The sequence below is a fragment of the Apis cerana genome, linkage group LG1 (genome assembly GCF_029169275.1).
Source record: "Apis cerana isolate GH-2021 linkage group LG1, AcerK_1.0, whole genome shotgun sequence".
Classification (NCBI taxonomy): Eukaryota; Metazoa; Arthropoda; class Insecta; order Hymenoptera; family Apidae; genus Apis; species Apis cerana.
Window position 1 is genome coordinate 22,461,591 of NC_083852.1, and position 19,941 is coordinate 22,481,531.

Genomic DNA, 19,941 nt, shown 5'->3' on the forward strand with positions numbered 1-19,941 from the left:
TATTTTAATCTTATCAAAAACGCGCGTATCAAAGATGAATTAATTCCGCGAATATTTATTTCCTTTTTACATCGTCGCTGGACCAGTTATTCATTAAATTAAATCCTTTATGTACAATTTACCAGACACCTAATCAAATATTTTAACCAAACAGAACGTATCCGAAACGTTAAATATTCTTTTTTAACGCATCCTTTCGAAACTCCTTCAATCCAATTTCCCGTCGCGTCGCCTCGATCGAAAATTCATCCGTCGACTAATCATCATTTCTTCGTGATTAAATGAAAGAGAAGAGGTTTGAAATCGTTCTCGATTCGATTCGAATCGATCGAATCGACGATAACAACTCGTTCGAGGGAAAGAGAAAAACGTGAAGGAACAAAGAATCTCGTCCCAAGTGGAAATCCCAGGGTTCGAGATTCGGCCCATTGGGGCGCAATTCGACAATAATCCACGGTTTGCCGGGCGAGGTAAGGTTGGAGTAAAATCGCGAAGCTTAATGGTGGTAATACCGCCGCGGCCGAGCCTTGGTATGACGTTAATAATGCAGCATATTGAGATTGGTTTCGCTACGGGAACACGGGGCCAGAGCCACAGGGATCTGACCTAGGCATCAACCCAACTTATTCACGCCGCTTTAATAATACACCCGCCAATGTGCACACGCCGAGCTAACCCGCCTAATGCAAAGATTAGATTCGAGAGGTGGAGCCGCTATTCTCGAGGATCGAGGGCCCTCGCAGTGTTTTTCGAGAAACAACGCTTTTCCTCAACGGATATGTATATATATAGAGAGTTTCGGCGCTTAGATCGTTCTCGAGAGCGTATTAAATCTCTATCTTTGTCGAGAATTTCGCAATGTTTTTTTTTTGTTTGAGAGCTTCGATGGTAACGATAAAATTTTGACGTAGATTTATTCTCGAAAATCGGAGTCGAGAATTCTCTTTCGATATTTCTTGAGAATGTGGATCGATACATAGAGTTTAAAAGTTTAGAATTATACTTTGATTTATAAGTCACACTTTAACACAATAGAATCTGGGGAATAAGAATGCGTATAGTAAGTTATTTAATTTTCTCTTTAATGAAAAGTGTCCCATGACTTTTGATGAAAAAATCGAGTTGCTCGGAAATTACGAGTTTTTAAACGGGATAAATGAATGAGCTGGAATCGAAAAGAGATTTAACCGCGGTACAAAACGGATGTCGTTAACGTATCGAGGATGTACGTAGTCGATCGTGGGGAAACGTGTCCCCTCGAAGGAATCGAGACAACGTTTCTACTGTTCTCCGACCAAGCGTGAACCGATCGATATCGACACGGGACCCTCGTCTAAATTGTTTGGATTACAAGAGCAAACCCCTTGATCTCCCCGTGAAATTTAACGATCGAACGTCGCTACGAAATTTAAATATCTCATCTCTCTGCGGCTCCGTTTCGTTTTCGACCATATTGATTAAATTTTCACCGACGTTCGTTATTTATTTAAAAGATGCGAAAAGGGAGCGATTTTAACGGAAGTAGAGAAAAATACAGTAAGAAGAAGAAGAAGAATTATCTCGATGAAGAGGGAAGCGTCGGAGAGGACTTACGTGATATCGATATACAGGGGGCTTGAAGTGCAATGTATTCAATGAGCCTCTCACCTTCTTTGTTGGCGCTGCTCTTGATCTCCGTGGCTTTCGGCGCAGCCGATGGTTTTGGAATTTCTGAAATAAAAATTATCTTTAAGAATCGGCTCTAATTCGAACCTAATTCTCGGCCCATCTTCGATGATCATCGATCGATCATTCGAGTTACGAATGCTATAAGACAACGAATTTCGATTCGAGAATTGTTATATTACTTCGAACGATTGGGTATACTTTTCGTAATCAATTCAACGTGTACGTTACAATTGTTGTGAACAATTGCAATACTCTCGATATTCTATTTTGACGAGAAATTTGAAGCGAAGAAAAAAAATTCCATCAGAAACGAATTTAAACTTTAAATTTAAGAAAAATGCTATAATTTCTATCTGTTCTTTAATTAATTCATCATATACTTTTTTTATTACTCCTTTCATTATTCACAAATGATTCATCTTACCATATAACCTGATCGAGCCCTCTGTCTCGCCCAGCGAGTTCTTGCTGATGCAACGATAATTGCCGAAATCACCAGCCTGTAGATTCCTTATGGTCAGCCTCATGTACGCCCTGTAACTGTTCTCCATGATGCTCGTCGTGTACTTCTCGTTGGACAGTATCATCTCGTCGCCGAGGAACCAGTAGCTCATCGCGCGTGGATAAGCCTCCGTGTGACAATCGATCGTTACGTTCGTGCCAGCTGGTGCGCCGACCAGCTGATTCGGCACGAAGATCATCGGCGAAACTTAAACATCGAACGAAGAATTCGGTTATTGGTCCATATTCGAGGGATTCCGTACGCGTCGAATTAATAATCGTTCGTAGAGACGTTCGAGGCAACGATTCAGTCGATATGGATGTGGGGGGGAGACTGCCGCTTAGATCCGTTCCGCGATTTATCTTCCACGAAATCACTGACCATGAATTATACCGAGCTATTCCCACGATTATGGAGATAGTCGATATGATGGTGAAGTTTAAAGCATCGTGGAAAGTGCATCTTAAATTATTGGTTATTGTATGGCTCATTAAGGGACTATAATTTATTTTCGATTTGCTCGAGAAATTTAACGGAAGAATTATGATTGCTGGTTTGAAGATGAAAATTTATCGATATAAGCGTTATTCTTTCAGAAATGAATATCTTTATCGTGTAATTTATCTTATTTCTTATAAAATGAAATCGCATTAAAATTACGAAAAATTTAAATCGTTATAATTCCGAAGATAGTGACTTCCGGTCGACGAACGAGCGATCGTTAAAAGCGCGGATCCTTGCCCTTTAAAACGCTTTTTGATTTATCCCGATACGAGTTCCGGTTTCCGAGATATCCTCGTGTAAAGGAAAATGTAACATTCAATCATTTATTTCAATCTCGATTAAACTCTATTAAAATTAGAAAAAATTTGAACCGCTATAACTTCGAAGTTAGTGACTTCCGGTCGACGAACGAGCGATCGTTAAAAACGCGGATCCTTGCCCTTTAAAACACTTTTTGATTTATCCCGATACGACTTCCGGTTTCCGAGATATCCTCGTGTAAAGGAAAATGTAACATTCAATCATTTATCTCAATCTCGATTAAACTCTATTAAAATTAAGAAAAATTTAAACCGCTATAATTCCGAAGTTAGTGACTTCCGGTCGACGAACGAGCGATCGTTAAAAGCGCGGATCCTTGCCCTTTAAAACGCTTTTTGATTTATCCCGATACGACTTCCGGTTTCCGGGATATCCTCGTGTAAAGAAAAGTGTAATTTTTAACCGTTTACCATCTTCATCCTTGTCGCTTGCTCGGATCTCTCGCTCGCACCTCACTGACCTATCTCAAATTCCAGACAAGTGACAGACGCGATTCCTGGAAGGACGTAGTACGCGATTCTTGGAAGGACGTGGTCGCCCATTCATAATCTCTGTCTATATTGAGCGCTACGGAAACTTTTATTCCTCGATATCTCGACAACCGATTGAGATATCGGGATAAATCAAAAAAGGATTTCAATGGCACGCTTCCCTCTGTTCCCCGAGTTCTTTTTACAGATTTTTTTCACGAAAAATCGAATTTTCTTGAATAAAATGATCGAGATATTTTCTGTATACTAATCAAATATTTGACCACGTTTCAGTTACATAAAAATCCTCTAATTATGGAGATAATGGAATAGTATTATATTCGTTTCTCATTCAAGATTAGTAAATGAAAGATTTTTTTTTTATCCTTTCACAGCTTCTATTTTTCCAATCTAAGCAATGTTGTCAACGTAACATAAAAGTATTTATCAAATACATTTCTTCAAGATGTATATTTTCAGATGCTTATAAGAATATGAAAGAGAAGAAGCTTCGGCCCTGTTCCATCTTGATCTAAAAATGCAAGCGTCGAAATGGATAGTGAAGAGAAGAAAAGAGATCAACGGAGAGAAAGAAAGAGAGACTTTCGGCCGGGAGCAATAACGCGGGGTTGTTTAACGCAATCCCACTATATCTTTTGGTTTCCATCTGGCAAATAGAGTTGGCCAGAAACAATTTCCCGACTCGCGACTCTCTCTCTCCACTTCTCGCGGACCGTTCCGCGTCGACCGGCAAAGAGGGTTGCAGGTGAAAAACTTTCTTTTCCTCCGCGACCAAGTTTTGTTTTAACCGTAGAAGAACGAACACAGGGCGTTGATATACCTTGTAATATTCTCCTTCCACTCTTCTTCTGGAATTGATCAAATGTAAATATTTGTCCCGGATAGCCGTGTTTCTACCGCGTGGAAAATAACCGTCCACAGTTTAATTCGAGCGGAATAAACGCGGAGCTCGAGGGAAAACTTTGTCGCGGTTTCACGAATCCTTGGGATTAGAAGAATATATACACACGTATACCGTTATAGAGGCCAATCAACGGAGGTAAAGTCGAATTGTACGATCTCAGAGGCGGCGCGGTTCTAAAGGGAGCTAAAATTTTTCCTCCCCTGGCTGATCGAGGGATCCTAGTATTCAAGCCGTTTGAACAAGTTATTTGGGGCAACCTCGCCGAGAACTTGATTAGAACTGGCGCAAAGCTAGTTTAGAGATTAATCTCAGGGATGCAGGTCGCGTAATTCGGCCAAGCTTTCGCGTCATCGGTGACTTCCTAAGCAAATTCGACTGATCGACCCGGCGTTCGACAAGTTTCTGCCTTCCCAGAAATAGACATTTCGATTTGATCGAGCCATTTAACGAGAACTCTATTATTTCCAAACGTTCGAGGGAACTGAAATTTCATCCAATTGTTACACGTTGCTTTCCGAACGTATTTTTCGCCCGAGAATATTACGAACTCGAACGAAAGTCGTTATCTAACTCGTGCCACGAAACTTTTAAATTCTTTGTCTTCATTCTTGTCTTCTGTCTTGGAATAAATGAACCGTTTCGAAAGACAAAAAATCTCTCCAACCTCAAACATCTATCTGGAAAAATATCGAAATTGATAGGATAGGACGACGTGAATTAAAAATCAGTGTAGATCGATCAGTAGTACGATTAATTGCACCAAGATATGGGAAGCTGCACAGCATTAGTGGGCCTAGCAGGGGAAGAAGAAAACTGGCGTCGAACGAACTTGGTTAACCGTAGACGAATAACAACGGAGCAGGCGGTGGTTGTAACTATCTCTCGAGGTCGGCCATTGGCGGTATGCATCAGGCTCCCCACAAATCCACAAATTGCAAGCGCCGGCCCTAATTAACGCATACTTCTCCCGATTTGCCACAATAGACTCTATCCACGCTCGCCGGACGTCGGCCTTCCTTCCTTTCGTTTTCACCTGTTCCTCCCTCCCTCCTTCTTTTCTTCCAAAAGGAAGCCTTTCGTTCCTCTCCAAGAAATTAATCGAGCCATTTCGCATTTTTGACGGTCATCCCGAGATTATACGCGAACGATGTGCTCGAACAAAGCTGGCTGCCCCCCTCTGGTAAATATATCCAGAAACACGAGGGATAAAACCGGGAATGGAACCGCGCTGGAGTCACTCTTTCATGGGAATGAGCTTGCTCGTCTTTTTATAAAAGGACCCTCCCGGTTCAACGGCGTCTTAATTATCCAAACTCGGGACGTAGCCGTTAATTAGCCGAGGTTTGTTGGTTCCAGCGTTCTCCTTCCACAGTTATCGCGTAATCGAGCAACAAAACTAATCCGATTCTTACGGTTACCTTACCTTCGACTTCTTTTCCCCCGAGGGAAACGAGATTAAAGGGGTTCCAGTCCAATGAATTCCGACGTATTTTCGACTCGAAAGAAAAATTAATGCTCGCCCGTTTCCTTTCTCTTCTTTTTACTTCCAGTTTTCCTTTCGTTTCGAAGAAGGGAATTAGGGCAAGGGTGAAAAAAAGGAAACGGACCGAACGAAAACACTGGAGGAAAAGAGGAAGGAAACGAGTCGTTCGCACTCCATCGCTTTTGCCAAGGTTAGAATTTGTATAATGGGAAGGAAGGAGAGGCATTTAAGCGCGGGACTTTTGTAATCCGGCAAGGACACCTCCGCGCGTTGATCGAATATCTTTTTCCGCGGACCCACCCCGGTAATCCGAGATAACCGTTTCACCCCTCATTTTTCACTCGCCGCAAAAAAAGCCCATTCTCCTCGCTTTGCCACCCCTTTTATCGCCGCCCTATCGGAATGATTATTTTTTTCTTTTTTTACGATACGAATATTTTCGATTTTCGCTCCGATTCGATTCGAAAGAAGCCGGAATTCAGGCTTTAAGGGGTAAGGCTAGTCAACATAGTGTCGAGTTCTCTTTTTCTATTAAATTTTATTTATATTACCACTCGGAAATTTTTATCCTTACCAACTTTTACGTACTGAAAAGCACGAATTACTACTCTGCTCTTGTGAAAAATAAGAAAAGGATGCGTGACATCCAGATATATGAATATATAATAAGTGAATATATAATATATATAATACCTATTTTTATCCGTTAAATGTGGCGATGAGATAACTAATTTAAGCCATTTTCATCCTTACAAAACGTGGTTACGATTGCTCGATAAATATGTAATCTTGGTTTCCCTATATATATACATCGGAAATATCACGAGAAGAGGGGTTTATTTCGTGGAATCGATGGAAAGACAAGAAAGTTTCAGGGAGACGGAATGAAAGGTTGACTCGAAACCGCGCGCGCCGACATCTTTGCAGGAAGAAAGATGAATATCCTAAGATACGCACAGACAAAAGCTGTTTCTTTCGCGATCGGAGCGGAAACCGAGATTATCTGGTGCACCCGGGTAAAATATGTCCTCCCTAAGCACTCAAAGAAGCGCCACGCTCTGCCCCGCGGTGTCGTTTTCCTTTTTTGCGAACAACCGTTGAACAAAGGGGGTTGCAAGTGGCGCCACTAGAATACGTGAAACGAGAATCTCTACGATATAATCTGGATTAAGGAGGAGGAAGTGTATTCTCTGATGTTTCTGGATGGGCGCTCGACCCGGAATAAATTGTTTCGAACCCATCCAGAAAGGGATTGCAACGTTTCGCTCTCCCAAAGGGAGTCTTCTCTCACCGATTTTCTAAAGAGCATCGTAACAGATTATTATCGTCTTCGTGATAACGATAGTCATATATAAATACAAATAAACATAATAAGTTGTTTCTGCTAAATGAACATAGAAAGAAGAAATAAGTACACGAAGCAGAGTTGAAGAGTAAAAGTAATATTAAGTTATACTTATGTACTAATTACTCAATTATTTTAATGAATTATCTCTGCAAATTATCTATACAAATACACGCGAATCCGCTAAAAAACTCCTATTTTTCTACTTTCCTATTTTGATCAACGCAACGCGAATCGATCCCATTTCTCGTTATATCCAAAACATTGATATTTTTAATCTAGTTTGCCTGGCGACAAATTGGCCAAAAGATTGAGGGGTCGAGAAGAAGTGTAAAAATTATTCAAACGCATCGCGGCGAGGCGAGGCGGAGGCGAGGCGAAGGCGGAAAGAAAAGTGGCGGTGCGGGAGTTGGGGGAGGTGGAAACGAAATGTTGTAAATAAAATATGTCCGCGCCCTTCTAAATATTCAAAGGGCACGGCGCTGGCTTGTCCCTTTTCCTCCCGCTTCTCACGGTTGTTGCGCCGTGTACGCGCACAAACATGGCGTCAAGTGACACGAACGGATGGAACGCATAAAAGGGAAAAATGACCAGCAGCAGAGGGACTCGCGCTCGACCTGCCCGCTATTTCCCTCGGGTTCTCCGTAACGACGCATCCGCTCCACCTGTCCTTTCCTTCTTTTCTCGTCGAAGCCGTGGCTCGAGCGACGACGCGCGAGGAACCGTCGTGGTTCGTGAAATTTAAAACAATATCGAAGATTCTTCTAAATCTTTTTTTTTTCCGCGAAATTTGGATCGAATCGGAGGAATTGCGTTTAATTAATGGCGATGTTTGTTGTAGAGTTTATTATGTTGATAAAATTAAGCAACTCTCTTATATATAAATTTTTTTCTGGTAAAGGTAAAGGTAAAGAATAGTGTTTTTGGAACGTCAAATATTATAATATGGAAGGATATGATAATTGTCATCTCATAATAAATTAAATATATATATTAAAATAGAATTATTCTATGTAATTATATCGATTTTTGATTTTTTATTTTCCACTGTTCGTGAAATTGAATAATATTTTCTGGTTCAACATTTCAGAATTTACATTGTAAGACAAGATAAGACAAAAAACTATTTAACATATAAAACTGAAAGCTAACATTTTAATGTACTACATAAAAAAAAAAAAAAATTGAAGATAAAAACTAGGTGTTCCTATGTGCTCTTTTATTTTTACAAAAGATAAAAATGTGCAAGGAAAAAAAATTTTATGCAGTGATAATATTGTGAACAAAAAAAAGAAAAGATATAAAGATGGTTTAAAAAGTTTTGTGACAGTGATAATAAATATTAACGACAAAATCATAAATGAATCATAATTATCCGTTAAATTTACGATAATTTTGTCGACCGGAGAAATGATTGCAACGAGTGATTGAATTCCTTGTCGATCTAATTATAATCGTTACAATTGATGATTTTCGATGATTCTGCTTCGTTTCGATATCGATTCACCTTATTAATCAAACCGGATGAAAATCACGCGACAAACGTGTAATCGAATCCAAATCATTTGGACACGGATCATTTTCGCACAAGGGGAGAATCGAATTTTCCCCTCCCCCCGAAAGATAATAAAGAAGAATTTCAATAACAAACCGAAGCAAGAAAAGTTATCGAATACGAAACCATTTCGAAATGCTCGACGATCCCTCTACATTTCCAGTTCCATTTCCATTTCCCTTCTTTCGTCAATAACAGAAACCTCTCATTTTCTTTTTTCTTTTTTTTCCATACTTGAACCCCGTATCTCTAACAGAGGGAAAATCTTTCGTTCCTTTTTTTCGTTTAACAAAAAAAAAAAAAAAAAGAAAAAGCAAACATCAGACAAAGAGACGTACTTTTTTTTTCCTTTTTTTTTAAAAAAAACGCATGGATATACACGCGACTCGACGAACGCACGCGTAGGGACACGCTTGTGTATCTTGACTGTTGGTCGCCTATATGTATATATCCTTGAAACCCACTCACATTCGACGTCCACGGTGATCCTCTTGCTGACTGTTGGCGGGACTCCATTGGTCGCGATGCAGAGATACGCGCCCATTTCATTGCGCGTGATCCTCGTCAAGTTTAATTGCTCGCCATCGTACAGGGCCACTGAAACCAAAAGCAGAAATTGATTCAGCCCGGTCGGCCGTGCAAATATAGTGTACCGGCCGGAACAAACAGTCGCGTTCGACATAAACGTACAAACAGGATCTCTCCGAAGAGAAGAACCCGGCACCGGTTTTATCGGTGAAACTTTCTCGGTTAAATGAAACCCTTTTTTCCGGAGAGAGGGAGAGGGAGAAGGAGAGAGAAAGGGACAAAGGGCGGCGAGAGAGGGTAAACGAAAAAAGGGGGAGAGAAAAAAGCGAAACCCACTGGAACACGCATCAATCTACGAAGCGAATTTTCCTGTCCTTTTTTTTATTATTCCTGCCGTCACTTGTTTGTCCCTCCTTTTATCAATTTCGACGAAATAACCCGTTCAACTTCTTGAAATTTTCCAGTAACCTGCTCGACTTGCGTGTAAAATGGAAATAAAGATATTTAAATTATTTAAATTCGTTTAATTACGCAAGTTCTTACTTCACTTTTCGAATCTTTCAATTCTAGATCACGTGTTTATCTAATAAACTGCATTATTTTTTAATAACAAGCGATTCTCAAAGAACATTTTCCAATATCAACTTTTTAATATTTCCTCTCTTTCCAAACTCTTTCTCGTCGAAAGCGTGTACGATAAACAGCGAAGAAATATTGTGAATTTAAACGGGGCCTGGAGAAGCCGGAAAATCGTAAACAGCGATGGGTGTAGTATATAGAATCGAAAGAGGGAATCTTTTCGAACTTTAATCCGGACCAGAAAGGTTGGCGCAACTTTGGGAAACAATCCCGCCGCGGTTAATACAAGGGCCCCGACTGCAACATCCTACCCACCGTTTCGAATAATTTTTAAGCTCGAGGACGAGCAGTCGCGTAAAAAGTTAGCGCGGTATAAAAGTTGGTCCGAAAGTGCGGCGGTAAAAAGACGGCGAAAGGGAGAAAGAAAGAGAGAGAGAGAGAGAAATAAGGTGCGCGGTCTTTTTATCGGGGCGAATATCAAAAAAAGAAAAAAAAACTGTCGTTCCATTTCCAAGTCGTTAAGCCGTCTTTCCCTGCGAAATCATCGCTGCGGCGAGATAGAAGAGAGAGAGAGAGGGAGAGAGAAGAGGAGGAGAGGCTGTGTGAAACCGAGTCCGATTTCGAAAAAATTCGCGAAGCGGATCCAATAAACGAACACTGGATGACGGTGTTGAAATTACGATTTCAAAGGCGTTAAACACGTCGTACTCGAATCGGTTTCGCGCGAACCTGTTTCGTTTCGACGATATGTACGAGCCCTCGTCGGTAGAGGAAGGATAATAAGAAGAGGATAAAGAGAAGAAAAGAGGAAGGTCTCGTAAACCGAGAGTGAATGATAGTAGGTCACGAGAAAAAGGTTAATAATTATTATTATTATCATTATCATAGGAGAAAATGGATCGTTCTTCTTTTTTCCTCGCGGAAGACAAAATGGCGCTTCCAACGTTCATTAGCCTGACGGGAGCGTCGTTAGGTTAACGTCAGGTTATACGAATGACTCTCTCTCTTTCTCTTCTTCTTTTTCTTTTTTCTATTTTTTTTTTTAAAGAAGAAGAGGAGCGCAAAAATTACAATATTGATGATAAAATTTAATTGCGTTCGAAGAACGGAAATTAACTTCATTTTGTAAATATATATTTGTACCGAGGCAACGCTTCTAATTAACGAGCTCTTTGTTCGGAAAGGAAGCGCGTTTATTAATGAGAGAGGAATTCGTACGAGGAACGAGGAACGAACTCGGGTTTCTTCCCTATAAAATTGGCTCGTCGATTATTTATGTCGAAATAATTGTTCGCATCGCGAGCCACGGTTTTTAAATTAATATCTTCTGCAATTTATTGGAAATGTTTCGTTCGTTATAAGGATGGGAATGGTGAAAGGAATATTTCGCGTCCGAAATGCGAGGGAAAAAAGAGAAAGAAAAGAAAAAAAAAAAGAAAGAAAAATTAATATGCAAGGCAATTAACGAAATGCCAAAAAAGTAAAGTTTGGATAGGTTTCAGAAACAGTGGATACAGTTGCGATTGTTTAATTTACATCTGGTCTGGAAAAAAGCTTGCAGCTACTTGGATAATTCTTACCACCAACTTAACCACCGTGAACCGAGGCTTCCTGCGTACTGTGTCTCTCCATTTCAGTTTTAAACTTTCTTCGATTCGCAAGGGTAAAGCGATTGTACTTTTCCGTGTTTAAACATCAAATATTGTTAAAATATTTCCCCTTTCCATTTCCTTTCGTTCTTATAGTACAAGGGAAGGGACACGAGGACGATGGAAAAAATATTTCCACAGGGATTACGACCGGAGGCTAGGTAGCTGGGCTTCGGTTTCTTACGACATTTATCCGTGAAAATAATTAATGAGAGCGTCGATGAAAGTCGATAAATTAAGAAAGGAGAGGATCTTTTTTTCTTTTCTTTTTTTTTTACGATCTACCGACAATATCCGATCCAAGTTTTTCCACGCGACTTGTTACCGTTCATAAATCTTTTTATTCGATTCATCTTCGATTTTACATAATAGAAAATAGCTCGCTCGAAGTATTCCAGACTCATTACAAGAAAATTTATTTAACCTGCGTATTACATATCTTACATAAGAAAAATTCCATAAAATTAGAATTTTTGCGTTAATATTTTCTGTAAAATATCATATAATTACAAATTTAAAATTCAATATAATCTGTAAAATTTGTTAGAGCTTTATCACGTGGCTTATCATATTAAGAGAACGTACGAAGAATTTATAATGATCAATTAAAGACTTGAATTCTAATACTGCCACATAATTTTAATCTTTTACGAATAACATAGATTTATCTAATTAATTTTGTTCAATATTATTTTCAATAAAGCTATATAAATACTTACTTTTTTGTCAACAGTTAAAAACATTCGAACACTCGCCAAAATTTCAACATTTCTTCGAATATTTTCAATATTCTCCCTTCCTTTTTCCAAATCTACGATCCACGAAATAATTAATAAACAATCTGCACGTTTTTCCCGCGTTTTTCTCGCGCGGTATAATCGCGTGGCCGCTTTCCGTTTCCTTCGAAACGATGTGTATATATATATATATATCGATCCAATCGGCGATCTTTGGAAAACAATCAGGAGGCAACACGAATCCCCCAAGCGGACGGATGAAATCCCGCGGCACCCGTGCGCTTCGAATCGCCAATCTCCTCTTTTCACGGTCCGTTCATAAATCTTTACGTGGCTTTATACCAGCTTTACTCGCCTCCTGGTCGCGATTAACCCTCCGGCCATTAGAGCGTTCGGGGGAACGATGTTTCTTTCACGAGACACGCGCCCTGCCAAACTGTCTTTCCGCGCGCACGACAACCGCCAACACGTCGCTCGTATCCGCCAACCTCGGCCGATACCCTCTCGAATAATTGAGGGGTTATCCTGAATTTTCCCGCTTCCTATCACTCTTCCCTTCTAGAAGATGAAACTCGTCCTTCCATCCGTGCGAACGAGTAAAAGAAAGATCGGATTTCCTGATTCTTTTCATTATTTTTAAGGCGTGGATGGAGAAGAGTGAAACTTGTAGTTGTCGGGGTATCAGAGTTGTATATCAGATCGAGATATTCGAGGGATCTGTGGAATTTGGAGAGAAAGGATTAGTAGTGGATTAGTAATCGCTTGTGGCTGGTGAAGCTGTCTGATTGCCGAGTAAACTTTTGAGAATTTTCACCCTTAAACCTGTGTTTAACCCTTTACGCGAATTGTACACGAATGTGAGCGAAGAAGGAGAAATTTTACGAAAGGACGAAAATCGTTGGCGAGTTCCATTTCCGAAAGGAATTTGAACGAGGAAGGAAATAAAAATTCGGTTACGAGGATCGAGGAAGGAAAATATTCGGACACATTGTTCGACAATCGTTTATCGAACATTAGAGCGGAAACGTAGAGCGATCGTTACCCTTTTATCAGAGAAGGAATATCGACTTCCTATACAAGTTTATTTCACTATAGCTTCATTCTCTATTAATGTATTCGTCTATTGGTAGCGGAAGAGTGTTTAGGGAGGAACGGTTGGTTCAAAAGCCGAGAGGGATGCAAATCGATACATCGAGCAGGGGCGGTTTGCTAATAGCCATTTCGAAAGAAGAGTTTCATTGAAATTTTTATGCTGCATAACAGCAGGCGACAGGCAGAAACTTCATTATCGGTGGCCGGGCGTAGCGCGAAAGAATATCGTTGGGAACTTGTTTCAGGGTTCGTTTTAACATCGTTTTTCCTCCAAAGTAATGCAATTTCTATCCCAGTGGAATGCAATACCGGTGACGAATAAGCGCGGTACGTGAACGAAAATTGCCAACAAAGATTAATTTTTATTCCCTTTCCTCCTCCTCTCCCTTCCCCCATATTTTTCATAATTCTCTTTCTTCCCCCCGTAAAGCTTTGTTCGAAAAGGATTACTCAAAGGTGCTCGGAGCTTTCGTTTAATTTTCCAGGACGATTACGTATGTCGCGTCTGCCCATCCTTTTCTGTTTGGATCAAGACGAACAGCTGCGCCAAGACACCGATAGCTTGGATCCGGCTATTCTTAACGAGAGACGGATAAAATTTTTAAATGGATTATAAAGGAAGTTAGGAATAAAGTTACTTACGATGAATAATTTATCACTGAATTCATCGAATAATCGCAGTTAAATCTAACGCTTAACGAATGAGGTTATATAGAAGATATCGAGGATAATTATAATAGAGATGAATAAGACGTTATTTCAAATAAAGTTATTATTCAAAGTAATTTTATTCCAAATTTTAATAACTAATTTTAATTTTTCAATCCTTTAGTATCCAATTCTGTTCTTAATCTATGAATCTACGAATATATATAGAGCCAAGTGAATGAGAGAGAGCAATTGATACTTTTTTGTCATATAAGTTTAACGCTGAATACTTTATTATTGTATTATTATTCGAATAAAAAATATTAATTAGGAATATATGTATTTATCTGTTTGTTTCTCAAATTTGAAATTTGATAATATTAAAGCAACCGATCTATAGCATTTAAGTATCTACTTTATATATAAATAATTGTAACAAAAGTGATGAAAATAAGTAAAAATTTAATCAAATACATTTTCACTATTCTCAATAATAATTGTAAAGTAATTTTTTTAACATATTTGGTTGTCTTTCTTATCGTTAAATATACGGATATCGAGGATCCTCGACAATAAAAAAAATTAGTTAAATCGGTATTCGTAGTGGAGAAAAAGGTTAAGAACCGCGGGTCTAGATGCGTTTACACTCGGGTTAATTCGATTAAATTATCCGATCTCCGGTTTAATCAGACGTCTCGTGCGCCTTTGTCCTCTTGCTCCTTTTAATTTCATTTACAACCGCGGCGAGATGAAAGGAGAGAGCCGTTTCTTCTTTTTTTCCCCCCCTCCTTTTCTTCTTCTTCTTCTTCTTCTTGCTCCTCGCTTTTCCACGTCGTGCAAACTCGTATTGGTGGAGTGAAAAAAACGAATGAAGTCATCTTGGTCTAAGGATATCACGGTGTCCAGGGAACAAATGGGCCGGATGTGACAGAAACTGCGCTATCAAGTTCGCGAATGTGTATATCGTTAGAGCAGATGCACTCTCTCGCTCGAAAACTTAGGGGAATGATTCGCCGCGAAATGGTTGAGCCAGCCAGCCAGCTCATGAATTTGTATGAAGCTGCAGAGAGCCTTGGAAGCGTCGGTTCGCGGATGTCTGAGCCCGAATTCCGATCTTTTACGATTCGAGGAGAGAATTCGAGAGAAATTGTTCGGGGAAGAGAGATTAGTGTTTGGCCAACTTAAGGTATTGACTAACGATGGAATCAAGTATTATATAATTATAGATAAGCGTTAAAAATATATTCTTCTTTTTTTTTTCATCACCAATGATCGAGGCAAAAGATGTCTTCACTTAACGGCTAGAACTTGTGTTTAGAGAATCCTTTTCTAAATGAAAATTATTCGAATCTTCTAAAAGCGCAATTAATTCCTAATAAAATCTCTAATTGACCAGTGTTCCATCAAGATACGTATCATACACTGTATAATATAATATAGCATAATACGATACATATTCTATTAATCGCAATATTATCATCATCATTATTATTAATTGTATTAATCGAATGAGCCGAAATCGGTTCAAAGAACCAAGAGCTGTTAATTTTTCTTCTCTCGTGTTTCGATTTAACTTCGACAAGTCGATCCCCTCCCCCTCTTCCCCTGCTCTTTCTACGCGTGATGGAAAACACAACCAACAGGAAATGGAAAAATAGAAAAAAAAAAAGAAAAAAAGAAAAAAAAAGGAAAGCAACAAAAATATGTTCAAAGTATGTTCAAATTATATACCAACGGCGATTGAACAAACAGCGAACGAAAGAGTAATCGAATATCCACGTGGATTATTTGCCCGGTAATATCGTATATACTAAATCAACATCATAAGCGTTTACCGGAGGCCGGTGAATTTCGGTCGTATCGGCAAATATTGATTATCCTGCCTGTTAACGTTCACGCAAACGATAACAATTCGGATTCCTCGTGCATTGGACGAACCGCTGCTTGCACCGAACGTTACACGAGAGGGGGAGGGCGGGAAGGGGTCAAGGGACAATATTAACCATCACGCGCTTCGAATTCACGCGACAGAGGATGTTATACTTTCCACTCTCTCTCTCTTTCTCTCTCTCTCTTTCCCATCGGATCTCTTCGCCGGTTTGATCAATGGACGATGATGTTTCGACAGCCATTCGAAATCGGCCGTGCCTTGCGCAACCTGCGACTCGATGCGCTGCAACATTCATACCCGGCCGGAAAATGGCTTGCCGGCTAATTGGACGTGAAACTGTCCGAGCGGCGTAAACAAATTAACCTCCTTTCCATACCCATCCAGTTTAATCCGTCCGGACGCAATGATGAAAGACGATTCGCGTATTCCCCCAGATTCCTCCCTTCCCTTCTTTCCTCCTTTTTCTCCCTCCCCCGAATTTGGAATTCAGTTTTCGACGAAAACGGACGAAACGACGGCCGAACGGCGGCGCGGGGGCACTTTGAAACAGCAAATTACGAGCAGCGGTTCGTCAATCATTACTCGACATTTAATTACGGCGGATGGATGCCGGGTATGGGCGATATTGCGACGCTTGTCGCGACTCACGCCGCGCTATCGATACAATATTGACACGATTGCTATACACCGAAACATCGGTATTTATGTGTAAATACTCAGGCAAGCGCAATAAATAGAATGAAGTATAAATATTGCGTGAGCGCCGTTTAATCCTGCCTCGGCCGTACGTGGAATGTGTGTGTGTGTTGTATTTACATGTACGGGGAGGAACTGCCATTGTGAAGTTGTAACTCTTCATTTTTCAAATGGATCGTTTACCCGCCCACGCTTGATCAACGCTCAATTTCGATAAAAATGGATCGGATTTTCTCTTGTTTCTGGTGAAAAAAAAAAAGAAAGTCGAAAATCGTAAAAATTTGCAAATTTGAAAAGATGCTCCCAAAGGTGTATTTTATTTGTGGGACGAGCCCGTTTGGAAAAAGATTCGTCGTATTTCGAGATAATAAAATTATTTATGAAGTCTTCAATTTTTTTTTTAACTTACACTTTGTACTTAATGAGAGTCAGATTTCAGTGTCGAATTATTGTGCCATAAGAACGAGAGTAAAACTTTCGAGACTTTATTTTTCGTTGATAGATATTAAAAATAACTTTTAAACAGAATCAATATTTTTGAAAAATCATCGTGATTCCACGGAATTTTTTTTAAAAAATTAAAAGAAATATCAAGATTTGATGAAAATTTTATTTTTATTAAACTTCATTCGTTGAATTTTTAATTCTTTATTTATAGATATAAATTGTACTTAAGTGTACAACACCGAATAGAATAATCTAATGATTAGTATTTAATAACTATTTAATGACTATTGTTTGAAATATTCACTTCTAATGACTATTATTTGTAATATTATTTCATTTGGATAATCGTATTTACTTTATTACCAAACGTATTATTATTGCACAACAAAATTTATTAAGATTAATGATTTAAACTTGTTAAACCGTGAAATTCCACTATAATAATATCAATTTATAACTACGAATCTTTGTGTAAATACGTATTTTTCATATTAAATATGTTTAGCACAAACAAATTTAATCCTCTTCTGAATCGGATAATAAATAATCATATTCCGATTATAATATTGAAAAATACTTTGCTTATTGCTACAAAGAATAAGAGAGATATAACACGATTGCATAAAATCTTATACAACAAGATATCAACTCTTTTAAATAGCAATTTATCGAATTATCACAAATTTTAAATTTACACGAATTTCGAATACACATTTTTCACTCATTGATCGAATGAACTCAAACTTATCTCCCGATTGAACGCATTTACATTCTTAAAATGATTTGATAATTAATAGTAGCACTCGATCTTTTCCTCCGTTTTATTTAGAATTTCAACGTTTGACGTTAGAAAAGATTACATTTCACAAAACGGTCGGCCCCGTTCTTCCACGAGAATCCTCTCGACGAGGCAACGCCCTCTTTCATTAAATACAAACAAGCAAAACTTCCTTTATTCTCTTAATTCACTGGCGGTGCAGTTTTCTAGGGCGGTCCAACACAGATGTAAGATAACCGAGCAATTTCTCACACTGTTCGAGTCGGCTTCCTCCGTGCACCACCGGCTGGCACAACAGCTGGTCATATTAGGGCGAGTAGGAGGATAGGATAGAGTCGAAGGGCGATTAGCCTTGATGTTGTTACAAACCGATTTGAGTTGTTATTTGATGAACTATATAGATGCGCGTGTGCAGATTCTTATCTAAACGAAAATTTCGTCAAATAAACTTAAAGTTAATCTCTTATAATATGAATGTTTTCATCACAAACATAATAAACGTAGTTATTTAAATGAAATTTTGCTTATTTGAAAAGTTAAAAGTTTAAACAACACATTGAAATATCATATTGAACTTCCTCTTTCTTGCAGGATTTTATAATGAGAAATAAAAAAAATTGCTTCTACATACGAAATCAAAAGATTCAAAAACAAAGATTCTTTTCCACTCACACTATCGTACAATGCTGCTGAATATTTTTAAAAAAAAAAAAGACATAATTTCACTCTAATGTACCGTATGATCAATTGTATTTACTTTCCTCTTTCAGCCGAATTCCATCAGATTTTAAAACCCCCGCGACCAACACACCTTTCCTTTCAACAATCTAAAACTTTTCATCCAGTTTAAAAGGATCATTCCCTGAAAGTAAAACTGTCGTCTCTCAATCCCTCCCTTTTTTTCGACCTCCTTGATCTCCTCCACCCCTCCTTCTACCAACCAACCCCCGATTTCTCGCCACTTTGCATTGTGCCTGCGTTCGAACGGGCCACCCAAGGATCGGTCAATCAAGACCCATTGACCCGTGGAATACCTTCGAAGCGGCGGTTCGTGAGGAAAAAGAGAGAAGAAAAAGAAAAAAAAGTTTCACGCGAATTCGCGATCGAACACCGGCGGCGGACATCCCAACGTGGCGTCTCATCTCCACGCAGATTCTCAATTCGCTGGCGTAGGTAACTTTTAACGGGCTGTAACTCGCCGCGCGCACTGGAATTTCGTCCCCGTCCATGAACGAATTATTAGGCACGGGATGTGGCTCGTTATATATCGGCCGGATTTCCACGTCGACGAGCCGGTCAAAGTGATGGTGGCAGGACAATTGGCGAGTACCGTTACGATTCGCGAGCTCAATTCTGTCCGTGAGTTTTGTGTTTTGCCGAATTATCCGTAATTGCCTGCGAAATAAAATTACCCATGCGGATTTCTTATCTTCCGATGCTTGGGTTAGGTTAGATCAACGGGGGACGAAGGGATGTATCAGAGTATTTTTTGAAGGAATTTAGATAGATTTAGAAATAACGATTTTAGTGAAAGTTCGTGTAATATAAAAATGGTTTTCCAAAAGATATTATTGGAATTTATGTATTTTGTATTTTGTAGTATTTTCTTATTCAAATTTTATATAACGATCTATGAATAGAACATTAAAATCTGAATGTATCGTATAAAGTGTTTTCTATCTTGCAGTTATATTTTTAAAAAAACGGAAAAGAATTATCGAAACATTAATATTTCCTTGATAAGAAAATTTCTTCATATACAATCCACGTATTTCCTCCTTATGTAAATTATTGATTTTTGATGATGAAATTTATTACTTGAATTCATGCAAAATGATTTCACGACTGATTTCAACTCAGACGCTCTTTCTCCTTGGGAAAAAGAAACAGTTATTTTTCACTTTTCAATCATGGGTAATTAGCCTTCTTCTTCTATTCGCATTATCGTGAAAAAGTTTCACCACGAGAGTAACGCCATCTCGCCCCTTTTACAAATCGCGTCTTTCAGAGGGAGCGAGCATCAAGGCACAATCTATTTACAACTTGGAGCAAAGTTGGAGGCAAAGAAGATGCAAAAGGAATTAACACGAACGAACGAAGTTGTCAGAGGATGCAGCTTTGTC

The 19,941-nt window shown here is 39.0% G+C and overlaps 1 protein-coding gene across 11 annotated transcripts in view; it reads right to left on the reverse strand.

Annotated features, from left to right (window-relative positions):
- The window catches only part of LOC108002059 (lachesin-like), a 298,367-nt gene that overhangs the window by 81,908 nt on the left and 196,518 nt on the right, over window positions 1-19,941 (reverse strand). For all 11 annotated transcript variants that reach the window (XM_062086001.1, XM_062085998.1, XM_062086024.1 and 8 more), the window contains 3 exons: window positions 9,242-9,370; window positions 2,093-2,377; window positions 1,648-1,710 (listed from right to left, as the gene is read on the reverse strand). In XM_062086001.1, coding sequence (XP_061941985.1) covers window positions 1,648-1,710; window positions 2,093-2,377; window positions 9,242-9,370 — 477 coding nt within the window. The remainder of the gene's footprint in view (window positions 1-1,647; window positions 1,711-2,092; window positions 2,378-9,241; window positions 9,371-19,941) is intronic.